Source organism: Mobula birostris, chromosome 7 (assembly GCF_030028105.1).
Source record: "Mobula birostris isolate sMobBir1 chromosome 7, sMobBir1.hap1, whole genome shotgun sequence".
NCBI classification, from domain to species: Eukaryota; Metazoa; Chordata; class Chondrichthyes; order Myliobatiformes; family Myliobatidae; genus Mobula; species Mobula birostris.
This window is the reverse complement of record NC_092376.1, coordinates 66,136,423-66,149,575: the sequence shown is the minus strand read 5'-3', so window position 1 is coordinate 66,149,575 and position 13,153 is coordinate 66,136,423. Positions and strand designations below refer to the sequence as shown.

The 13,153-nt window shown below is 39.9% G+C and overlaps 1 protein-coding gene across 2 annotated transcripts in view; it reads right to left on the bottom strand.

Annotated features, from left to right (window-relative positions):
• Positions 1–6,717: 6,717 nt before the first annotated feature.
• eed (embryonic ectoderm development) overlaps positions 6,718–13,153 on the bottom strand; it is a 28,938-nt gene continuing 22,502 nt past the window's right edge. For both annotated transcript variants that reach the window (XM_072263346.1, XM_072263347.1), the window contains 4 exons: positions 8,887–8,992; positions 8,365–8,523; positions 7,866–7,939; positions 6,718–7,040 (listed from right to left, as the gene is read on the bottom strand). In XM_072263346.1, the coding sequence (XP_072119447.1) occupies positions 6,914–7,040; positions 7,866–7,939; positions 8,365–8,523; positions 8,887–8,992 (466 nt within the window). In that variant the 3' untranslated portion in view covers positions 6,718–6,913. The remainder of the gene's footprint in view (positions 7,041–7,865; positions 7,940–8,364; positions 8,524–8,886; positions 8,993–13,153) is intronic.

Below are 13,153 nucleotides of genomic sequence, written 5' to 3'. Positions count from 1 at the left end.
TCAAATGAAACCCTTTGAAGGGTCCATCTTTAATGAGATTCTCAGTCAAACTGGGTAACCAAGGGATGGGTTAAAACCCTTGTTAAAAGAATTCCAACAGAGCTTGTTTAAATTTAGCACACTCCTGCATAACCTCAAGTGAATAACCTTTGAAAATCTTAATATTCCACCCCATAACCAGACATATCCCTTCAATGGGATTTATGAATTAAAAGTTTCTCATTTAATCTTGTGTCTTCATGTAAGGAGGAAACTAAACAGTTAGTCTTTAGATTTAACCATCGGATTTTAAGAACTTTTGTGCTTCAATAGTCGAGTGGAACCATTTGAAAGAACCGTTTTTAAGTGTGATTCTGAGTTGGGCTGGGTAGCGAAGGGAAGGCTTGAAACCCATATTAAAGAGCTCGGACATAACTTCTTTGAATTTAACACATTCCTGCATAACCTCAGGCGAATAATCTTCAACAATTATAATCTTGCGACCATTATAGTCAATCATGCCTCTTTGATGAGATTTGTGAATTAAGAATTCCTTTGTTTTAAACTTATGAAAGCAGATTATTACTGATCTTGGTTTCTGAGCGTTAGGAGATATAAGCACAGGAGATCTGTGAACTCAATCGATTATAGACACAGTTGTCAAAATCTCCGGAAATAATGCTTGCAAAAAGTTTTCAAAAAACTCCATAGGATAGTTACCTTCGATTAATTCTTCCAGATCTAGAACCCATAGGTTGTTCCTTCTACTTCTATTTTCTAGGTCGATAATCTTCTGTCTGAACTTTCCATTGGACTTCAATTGCTTTTCACAAAGCTTCTGCAATTCATCCACTTCTGTTTCCAGAGCCAACAAATTTTCCTCATTATTTTTAATACATTTATCGTGTTCATTAAGAGTTTGTTGAATAGAGTCCAATTTACCATCTATTTGTTTAAATTCAGTGCTGAATTGTTGAAACTTCTCACAGGCTTCTCATGTATGACTTTGCAGCAATTCCATAATAGAATCCAAAGAAGCAGGAAAATCATCCTTTTTAGTACCTCTGGCACTCCTTCTGGCCATAATGAAAGAATATCACACTTTAAAAAAGAAATTTCAAGACAGTTTGGAAATAGTAAGATAATTAAAGTTGGGGCAACAGTGGATTGCTGTTACTCCATCAGCCACCACCAGGAAATCTCAAACACCTAATAGTCAAATGCCATCTGTTCTATTTACCAAGGGAATTCTCCTCCATTATCCTGACCACAGTTTACATACCACCAGTGGCAGACTATAATCGAGCTCTTGAGATATGATGCCATCACCAAACAAGGAAGTCTATCCAGAAGCATTTCAAATCATAATCAGAGTTCAACCAGGCTTGTTTGAAGAAAAAACTGCCCATTTACCATCAGCATATAACCTGTAGCACCGGAGGTCCCAAAACACTGGGCCAACATTATACTCAAGTAAGGAATGCCTAGTGTTCTATGCCCAGACTGCATTTCAGTGAACCTGATCACTTGGCTGTCCTTCTCCTACCTGCATATACCGTAGGCAGAGGCTAAAGGCAAAGCTCCAGAGATCAGGACAACAAAGAGGTGGTCGTGGGAGGCAGAGGAGCAGCTACAGGATTTCTTTGAGTTGGTAGACTGGGCTGTGTTCAAGGACTCATCTGTAGATCTGAATGAATACATGATGGTTGTCATGGACTTACAGCTGTTGACAAGTGTCATTCAGAGATTTTCCCAGCCAGAAGCCCTAGATGAACCATGAGATCCACAATCTGCTGAGGGCCTGAGGAATTTAAGTCTGGTGACCAACAATGTTACAAAAGGTCCAGGTATGATCTCTGGAAAGCCATTTATGACGATGATTATGAGGACACGCAGTCCTCTTTTATTGTCATTTAGTAACGCATGCATTAAGAAATGATAAAATGTTTTTCCAGAATGATATCATGAAAACACATGACAAACCAACTTAAAAACTAACAAAAACCACATAATTATAACATATATTTACAACAGTGCAAAGCAATACCGTAATTTGGTAAGAACAGACCATGGCACAGTAAAAGTCTCAAAGTGTCTTGAAAGTCCCATCATCTCACGCAGACAGTAAACCTCCAGCACCGCCAACTTGCCGGTGCAACATCCTGGAAGCATCCGACCACAGTCCAACTCCGAGTCCGTCTGAAAAACTCCGAGCCTCCGACCGCCTCCCGACACCGAGCACCGAGCACCGAGCATCATCTCTGCCGAGTGCTTCGACCCCGGCCCTGGAAACAGGTGATAGGCAAAGCCGAGGATTTGGGGCCTTCGTTTCCGGAGATTCTTGATCGCACAGTAGCAACGACAGCAAAGCAGGCATTTCAGAAGTTACTCCAGATGTTCCTCTGCGCTCCTCATGGCTGTCTCCATCAAATCCGGATTGTGCATGGCACCCCTAGTTACACATATCGATATCATTCAGAATGGCTGCGCGCGCTGTGTTGCGCCACCATCTTCCCTCCCCAGTGTAGGAAAGGGAGTTTCACGGGCGAAGTAACAATTCTGGACTAAATTTGAACCAATGCAGGATGCTCAACAGTTATCGCATGGCTTGAATACTATCAACTCCAATAAAGTTAAATCAAACTATATAGGCAACAACAGAGCTTCACTTCATCTAGAGCTCAATGCCTTCTATGCTCATGTTGACTGTCAAAACATGGAGAAACCATCATGAAATCTATGATCCTGTGATTTCAGTCTCTGAACCCAATGTGTGAACAGAACCCATGAAAAATATCCGGTCCTGACAGGATACCTGGCCAAGTACTAAAGATCTGTCCTGATCAACTGACTGGACTGCTCAACAATATTTTTAACCTCTTCCTTCATCATTCTGAGGTACAAACCTGCTTCAAGCAGGCTTCAATTACACTAGTGCCTCAGAAGAATGTGATAACCAGCCTTAATGACTGTCATCCAGTAGCAATTAAATCCACAGTGATGAAATTTTGAGAGGTTGGTGATTTGGATCTGCTGTAACTTGCCCACAGGAGTCACAGATTCACAGCAGATGCCATCTCATTGGCTCTTCACTCAACTCTGGAACATCTAGACAACAAAGATGCATGCATCCCCTCAAAACTAATCAATAAGTTTCAAGACCTCTGTGTGCAATTGGAGCCTTGATTTCCTCACTTACAGACCCCAGTTTGGATTTACAACATCTCCATGATCTCCACAAGGCTGTGTGCTTCGTCCCCTGCTCTACTCATTTTACACATGACTGTGTGGCTAAGCACACCTCCAATGCCATATTCAAGTTTCCAGATGATATCATTGTCATAAGACAAATCAAAGATGGTGACAAATCAGCATATAGCAGGGAGATTGAATATATGGCTGAGTGGTGCCATAACAACAACCTCTTACTCAATGTCAGCAAGACCAAGGAGCCAAGTATTGACCTCAGGAGGAGGAAGCCAGGGGTCCAAGAGCCAGTCCTCATAGGTGGAGAGGTTCAGAAACTTTATATTTCTTTGTGTTATTATTTCGTAGGACCTGCCCTAGGCTCAGCATGCAAGTGCAATTACAAAGAAAGCACGACATTGCCTCTACTTCCTTAGTTTGCAAAGATTTCATATGACATAAAATTCTGACAAACTTCTAGAGGTGTGTGGTGGAGAGTATATTAACTGGCTGCATCATAGACTGGTACAGAAACACTAATGCCCTTGAACAGAAAATCCTATAAAAAGTAATGGATACTGCCTAGTCCATCACAGTTAAAGCCCTCCCCACCATTGACAAATCTACACAAAGTGTTGTTGCAGGAAAGCAGCATCCATCATCAGAGACCCCCACCACCCAGGACATGCTCTGTTTTCATTGATGCCATCAGGAAGAAGGTACAGAAACCTCAGGACTCACACCACCAAGTCCAGGAACAGTTACTACCTCTCAACCACCAGGCTCTTGAACCAAAGGGGATAACTTCACTTATCCCATCACCAAAATGTTCCCACAACCTATGGACTCATCATCTAATGTTCTCAGTATTTATTGCTTTTTTTTTCCTTTTTTGCATTTTGTTTTTGGCAAACGGTTGAACACCCAAGTTGGTGTGGTCTTTCATTGATTGTATTATGGATTTATTGACTGCGTCTGCAAGAAAATAAATCTCAGGGTTGTATATAGTGATATATATGTACTTTGATAATAAATTTGCTTTGAACATCCCATCTCCAGAACTCAATACTTTGGGCTCAGCTTCAATCCAGCTGGCACATGTCCCACTCTAAGATCTGTGGTTCAATATACATTTATAATGGGCTTCATGCCACATGCTTGACTAAATGATACTATGTATTTAGTGAAATGAAAAGTGCAGTGATAGTCCAAAGTAGCTTAAACAATGTCTGCCTACCAACCGTTTTATGAATGGATTTTAAAATGGATTTCAATGAGAACAGGACAAATTTAAATATAAGTATCTTCAGGCCAATGAAAGGTCATTAATCCAAAATGTTGACTCTTCCATAGATGCCAATTTTCTGAATAATTCCGGCATTTCATTATCTTGCAATTTCCAGCACCTGTCATTTTGCTTTTGAATCAGAAGCAGATTTATTGTCACTGACAGTTGGGGAATTTGTTGCTTTCCAGCAGTATCCTTCTGGTTGTCCTAACCAGGAGAGGTAGTGGAGATAAGCTCCCACTACCTATCAAATATTCCCAATGGTGTGTGTCTAAAATAGCCTCTGACAACCAAGTTCAGTTCCTGGCCCTCATGTGTGGATTAGCTAGTAAGACTGGCAGAACCTTTTCTACTGTTAGAAGGGGCAAAATCAAATTACTGGTGCCTTAAAACCAGTCATTTTGGGCAGATGGGGCTCATCAGCTGCATGGAGAGGGGTAACTTGTTGTGTGGGCAATAGCTTGCTCTCCATATTGTACTGCCTTGGTTTGCATAAAGGTTTGCATATCACATAGACAACTAGGATGCAATAGCCATGTTTGACCCTGACCAGAGGAGGGCCTTAGCTATGATGTAGGCATAATAGATTACTGAGAGTTACAAAAATAAAAAATAAGTAGTGCAAAAGGGGAACACGAGGTAGTTAACTTAAGTTCATGGACCATTCCGGAATCTGATGGTAGACCGGAAGAAACTTCAGAAAATATTGAGTGTTGGTCTTAAGGCCCGTGTACCTTCTCAATGGTAGTGAATAGAAAAGGGCCTATCCTGGATGGTGAGGGTCCTCCATGATGGATACTGCGTTTTGAAAATGTCCTTGATGGTGGGAAGTCTAGTGCCAATGGTGAAGCCCTGGCTGAGTCTATAATCCTCTAAAGCCTTTTATGATCCCTTGCATTGGTGTGACCATACCAAATGGTGGAGCGACCAGTTGGAATGTTCTTCATGGTACATCTGTAGAAATTTGGTGACATACCAGATCTCCTCAAACTCCGAAGTACAGTCACCGGCTTGCCTTCATTGTGATTGCATCATTTTGTTGGGCCCAAGATAGATCCTCTGAGATGTTGCGCCAAGGAACTTCTAGTGGCTCACCCTTTCCACCACTGAGGCCTCAAAGAGGATTGATGTGTGTTCTCCCAATTTCCCCTTCCTGAAGTTGACAATTAGTTCCTTGATTTTGCTTACATTCAGTGCAAGGTTGTTATTGCAACACCACCCAACCAGACAATCAACAAGACCCACATCATCATTTGAGATTTTACCATCAACAGTGGTGTAAACTGCAAATTTATAGATGGAATTGGAGGTGTACTTAGCCACAGTTGTCTGTGTGGAGCCCAGACCAATGAGCTAACAACACATCCCTAAGGTGCACGTGAGTTGATTGCTAACAAGATGTTATCATCAATCCCTACTGCCTGTAGTCTCCTGATTAGGAAGTCAAGAATCCATTTGCCAAGTGAGGTACAAATCCTCCTCCTCCTGAGTCCTGATGAAGGGTCTCAGCTCAAAACGATGGCTGTTTATTCCTCTCCATTGATGTTGCCTGACCTGCTGAGTTTCCAGTATCTGCAGATTCTTTTGTGTTTGCAAATCATCAGGCCATTTTTATAACTAAGCAGATAGAAGAATTAGTAATGAGCAGGGAAGGGTACGAGTTCAGAGGGATTTATCAGAATCAAAGAAATTTATGGCAGAGATCAGTCTATGGTAGCATAGAGATTAGCGTAATCGCTTCACAGCATCAGCTGTAAGATTGGGGTTCGATTTCTGCTGTTGTCTGTAAGAAATTTGTACGTTCTCCCTGTGATGGTGGGGTTCCTCCAGTTTCCTCCTGTATTCCAAAAGCTGTTTGGTTAGAGTTAGAGAGTTGTGGTCATGCCATGTTGGCTCTAGAAACATGGTGACACTTGCGGCATGCCCAGTACAAACCTTGCTGATTTGATTTAATGCAAAATTACATTTCACTAGGTTTTGATGTACATGTGACAAAAAGCTAATCTTTTTAATAACTTTAATCTTTATCACCCCACAGTGCTAATCAGTCAAATCCCAACACTTGGTCTGTATTTTGTCGGTTTCAACGCTTCATTTGCCCATTGCAAAGACATCACGGGAGAAAAAATATTTTCAACATTAACTGCTGCAAAGTCAACTCTTCAAGGGGTCTAGGTTTTGAATGTAATTACACCAGTTTTATTATAATTGCAGGTGAAATCATCCAAGATTTAACAAGAGTATTTCCATACAGGCAGACAATATATAAAAATATATATTTATTGACGGAATAAAAGCACAAGCAGCACAAAGGAAAAAGTCAAGTAACTGCACAGTTTGCATCAGCAGATCTGCAGACAAAAGATTCAATAAAGAAAATGAAAAACTGGCCAAACAAGCTGAGAAAATTCTTTTTTTGTATTTTGGTACATGAATTAAAACATTTAATTTTCTTTTTTTTTATCGAAGTCTGTCCCAGCGCCAAATCGTGGCATCATCACAAACAGCAATGAGTATACTGCTATCTCTGCTGAAACTGGTTTGCCGTATAGCTGCAGTGCATTTTGGATAAGCCAGTGTAGTGCATCTAAAACAAAACACAATAAGATCAGAAAGCAGTTGAAAACTTAACTGGCATATCAACTAAGTATAGCAGTTTGTTATAGTAGAATTTGTAAATGATTTTGCATAATTGTTCAGTATTTCTCCTCTTTGCATATTCCAAAGCCAATTGTATAAATCACAGGTGAACTCTGAAAATCTGAGCTTCAGTCATCCAAAGTATGTACTAGTGCTCGACTTAACTACTTAAATAAGCAAATAGTTACGTGAAGCACTAGAAAAGTCTTTGGAAGGGTGTTAGCCAGTAGGCTGTGCCATTGATAAGGGTAAATTAGAAATCTGTGCAAAATGTAGAGGAAATGAAATTTGTTTTAAGCAGACAAGAGAAAATCTACAGATGCTAGAAATCCAAGCAACACATACAAAATGCTGGAGGAACTCAGCAGGCCAGGCAGCATCTCTAGAAAAAAGTACAGTTGACGTGTCAGGCCAAAACTCGTGGGTTTTGGCCCGAAACGTCAACTGTACTTTTTTCCATAGATGCTGCTTGGCCTGCTGAGATCCTCCAGCATTTTGTGTGTGCTGTCCTGCCCAAGGGTTTTGCCCTGAAACATTGACTACTTTTTACTATAGATGCTGTCTGGCCTGCTGAGTTCCTCCAGCATTTTGTGTGCATTGTTTGTTTTAAACAAGCTCCGTTTTTATGAATCAAACAAGTCAAACCAAAATGATATTTTCGAAAGCAGACCCACAGAAAACAAGTCATAATTTCAAAATAAATGAAGAGCCTTATACATTGACATGATTTTGGCATGTCTTTTGCAAAATAAGATAATGAAATAATCCCTACTTAGCCTTATGAGGATCTTCCACTTCGAGGTCCCACACATAGAGTTTTCCAACTTGATTACCCAATGCTAACATCTTTAAAAAGAAATTTAGATTTCAATAATTCAATAGTTTAAGGTTTAAAAAGTTTTTAAACAATAAACTCTACATAATTGATAATACAAATATTCATGGTTAGCATGAAATCAAAACTTCAATATTCAGTAGTTAATGGCAGCAATGCACGCTAAGAACAGTAAAAGTAAATGATGCAAAAGGCCAATCATCTGCTAATATTGAAAATTAAGCACAAAGGGACTGCCATACTTGCACATTAATAATCTTCTCCACCATACTATTCACATTTTTGTCTTCTATAAACATCAAAATAATTTCAACAAGGACGATCATAACCTTTGACAGGGTTACAGCCAGCCAACTATTTACCGAGAATAAAAGTAGTTAAAGGAATACACCACTAAGTTATATCGACTGAACCTTTCTGTAGACTTTATTCTTACCTTCTGCCAGAAATCCATTGAGAATCTCATGTACCAGATGTCACACTGACTGTAATCGAATCTTCCCAATATTGTCACATTCGATTCATTTGGTTTTATTCTATCAATGTCATCTTCCATTTTGCTTGGTTTCCAACACACAATGGCATTTTCACATGACTAAAACAGTGAACACAATTATAATTAGTTTGTGGATCTCATTCATATTGCTGAATTGTTTAAAAATTCAACCCTTGTCAAAAACAAAATGTTTTAAGGTCTTAGAATTCCATACATATAATATTAATTTTAAAGTATGGCTTTCAAGCAGCAGTAAACATCTAATGCATTATGGAAACCTCCAAGTTCTGCATTGCTAAAACCAGGTTTATTTTTCTTACAAGGGACTTCTGCACCTCCTTTTATGGACCCATTCCACTATTGTGTATCAATTTCTGACCTGGAGCAACAGCAATCTAACAAAGTCTACTTTTAATTCAGGAATTACCTATCGCAGAGACAAAAAGGGAACAGAATGTTTACCTTTGATAATATCAAATCTCCAAGCCATCGCACACAATCCACATAATTTCTATGTATATCCCTCGTAGAAAAATCAGGAAAATGGATTTTCTGTGACACGAATGGCCTACAATACAAAGAGATCGATTTTTATTTAAATAAAAGGTCCATCTCTGATCTAAAGTAGCCAAGAAAGGGATTTTGGCAAGCAAATATTAACTTGTTTAATAATGCTAAGGAATATGGTAGCCTAAAGATTTGTATTACTGGATGTACAATTTGGATTTGAGAATCCCAATGACCTCAGTCACTTGAAAATTTGTACTTTTTCTTAAACTTGATTTTGGTATCTAGGTGTCACCGCCTAAACATCTGAATCTTCAATAACAACAACCTAGAACTAATGCAAAATGTTAAAGCATGTGCAAGCACCTTCAATCAAAAGTGCCATGTGAGCAATCTATCTCGGTTCAGACAAAACCAATCATTAACTAATTCTACCAACCCTCAATGGCAAGAAATGCCCAAGGGCTTCAGGCATGACAAACAATTTTGATGAAGTACCTTTGATCAGAAACATTAACTCAATTTCTGTTTCCATAGATGCTACCTGACGTGAAGAGCATTTTCAGTGTTTTCCATTTTACTTCAATTTCCAGTACCTGCAAGTTTTGATCTTCAATGTTTATGGCTTCTAATATTATGGCCACAGTACAGGTGTCCCCCCGCTTTTCGAACGTTCACTTTACAAAGATCTACATTAGTACCCTGTTTTCGGATGGCGGGGGAAACCTGTCCCAAAAACATGTAAGGAACGTACTGAGGCCCTGACCGAGCTAGATAACTCACTGGTACATCTATGATGTAGAAAAACATCCACATACATTCTATTCACAAAATCTGGCCAATTGTGACATTAATGACGGATTAGAGAATACATCTTATGAGGAAAGTACGGATTTTCTCTTTATATCGATGGAGGATGAGAGGTGACTTGATAGAGCTGTATAAGATGATGAGAAGCATAGATAGTGGACAGTCAGCACCTCTTCCTCCCAAGGAAGCACAGACCAGTAACAGAGGATATCCATTTAAGGTGATTGAAGGAAACTTTAGATCAGGGGTTCCCAACCTTTTTTTTAATGCCATGGACCCCTACAATTAAACGAGGGGTCCATTTTAGAAATGCAGAAGGTAGTGAAGTTTGGAACATACTGCTGTGGATAGTGGTAGAGTCTGATACAATAACAACATTTAACAGACTCTTAGATAGACACATGGATATAAGAAAAATGGAGGTTTATGGGGCTGTGTAGGAGAGACAGCTTAGACTGATCATTGATCATTATGTTAGTCCACACAACACCATGGACAAAAGGGCTTGCACTGTGCTATACTGTTCTACCTTCTTTGAATCTGCCATTGTGTGCTTTGTAACACCCAAAAGCAGCAGCAATCCATGCATGCACACAGCAAGATCAGGACAATATTCTGTTTTGTCGAAAGCAACATTCATGCCACACAAATGCAATCCATTACCACTTCATACATCACAAAGTTGAACCACATTTCATTCATATTTAATAGCATTACTGTTTCTGAGACTCCAACATCTTACGGCTAATGTCGGCTTGGCACCAGATACACAATTGCAACAACACGTGATGTTGAATGAAATCCTCTCAAGCCTGGTGTACATATCAGTATTTGGAGAGTAAACATTTACAATAACAATATTAGCTAGAGACGTTTAGAGGCCCACAACTAGTGGAGTGCCGCAGGGATCAGTGCTGGCTCCATTGTTGTTTGTCATTAATATCAACAACCTGGATGATAATCTACTCAACTGGATCAGCAAATTTGCAGATGACACCAAGATTGGCGGTGTAGTGGACAGCGATGAAGGCTATCATGGCTTGCAGTGAGATTAGGACCAGCTGGAAAAACGGGCTGAAAATGGCAGATGGAACTTAATGCTGACAAGTGCGAGGTGTTGCACTTCGGTAGGACCAACCAGGGTAGCTCCTACATAATGAACAGTAGGGGACTGAGGAGTACGATACAACAGAGGGACCTGGGAATAAAGGTCCATAATTTATCACAGGTGGACAGAGTCATAACGAAAGCATAAGGCACATTGGCCATCAAAAATCAAAGTATTGTGTTCAGGAGATACGATATTATGTTGAAGTTGTATAAGACATTAGTGGGGCCTAGTTTGGAGTACTTTGTGCTGTTTTGGTGATCTACGTACAGGAACAATGTAGCATTTCTGTGCTGTTTGACTACAACTGAGAACAGTTTTCTCTGTACAGCAGTATTCAGCAGTTTTACTCCCTTTAGTACTACTTTTTTTCTCAATGGTTATTTTCCCAAAATATACTCCATTAACCAAAATCGAATCAATTTGACTTTTGTTTTCAGACACCACTTCCTCATTACAATTTTCTTTCCTATCCAATCATGTAATGTGTGCGTATTTGGCTAATGAGATCAACTGCTTCATCCAAGTTATTAATATAGATTACATATAGTTAAGGTCCTAGCACTGATCCCTGTGAAATATTGGTCGTTAAAACCCATCAGCCTGAAAATGATCCAGTTAGTTCAACTGTTTTCCATTGATTTTATATATTGCCCAACTCCCACAAACTGATATCTTGCATAGCATTTTATGGAATATTATCTGGAAATCCACATCTACTGTATCTACTTTCTCTTACCTCTCCTAATATTAAATCTTAAAGTCTATCAAATTTATCAACAATGACTTCCCTTCCATGAAGCCACACATCAGCTTATTTGTATGGAGATTCTAAACATTGTTGCAAAGGCGGGAGGAGAGAGAGCAGCGCACCTGCGCGTGCGCAGCCCTCCGGTGAAAAATGATAACGTATCTGTTAAACAGGGGCTGTGGACAATTCTGATTAGATGGAGAATGGACGTGAAAGCACAGAGGAACATCTGGAGAAATTTCTGAAACGCTTGTTCGCTGCTGTCGTTACTGCGTGGTCGGGAATCTTTCGGAGGGTAGACTTCAAAATCCCCGGCTTTGCCTGCTGTTGGCGACCAAGGTTGAGGTCGAATCATTCGGACAGAGATGGCGCTCAGTACTCGGTGTCGGAGAACTGATCAGAGCTCGAAGTTTACGGATAACTCAGAGTCAGATTGTGGTCAGCGTGGCAGGGAGAGTTTTTCTTCCTTCTCCCATCTGCGTGAGATGTGGGACATTTGAGAGACTTTGAACTTTTACTGTGCTCATGGACTTCTTCATCAAGTTACGGTATTGTTGCACTGTTGTAACTATAGGTTATAATTATGTGGTTTTGTCAGTTTTTTCAGTCTTGGACTGTCCTGTGTTTTGTGATATCACACCGGAGGAAATATTGTATCATTTTTTAATGCATGCATTACTAAATGACAATAAAAGAGGACTACGTGTCTTCATAATCTAAAATCTAAACTTAAATAACAAGATAATTTTCTCCGCTGATAAATATTAATATAAATGGCTTATAGTTTTCTGGAAATTTGCCTCGCTCCTTTGTGGAAGAGGTGTTACTTAAAGGTATTCTCCAGGTCATCAGTACTTTTTCCAGAATCTTATAAGATCACAACCAATGAATCCGTCATCTCTGAAATTACTTCTTATAAAACCTAATGCAGGCCATCAATCATTAGTCTCCTTAACTTGCTTCAAACTATTTTGCTAATGATAATAAATTTCTCCCTCATTTGCTCAATGATTAGCATCTCAAACAACCACTGACGACCAAGTCCAGCTTCTGGCCTTCACGAGTGACTTAGCTATTCAGCCCAATAGAACCATTCCTATTGATAGAAGAGGCAAAGGTGGGTTAATGGCACCTTAAAGCTAGTTGTTTCGGGCAGATGGGGCTCATCAGCTGTAGTCAGCAGCTCATCTAGAAGGGGAACTCTGATCTCAAACTTCTGCTGCTTTGTAGCTATACCCATTCATGGGGAAAGCTTCCAGAATAACCTCTAAGGAAAAGTCCAGAGCTGGAGTCTCTAAGGCAGTCTTTCACTGAGTTCAACTTTGACTGGCAACTCCTATGACACTGCTAGTAACAATCTGTACCAATCTCTGGATTCATCAAAGGCATGGAGAGGGGGAGCCCGCTACATGGGCAACAGCTTGCTCTCCATATTGTACTACCCTAGCTTGTGTATCACATAGACAGCTGGGACACAACATCCGTGGTTGACCCTAATCAACAGATAGCAACAGACAATAGTAACAAGGTCTCTTGTCAAATTGTTCAAAGAC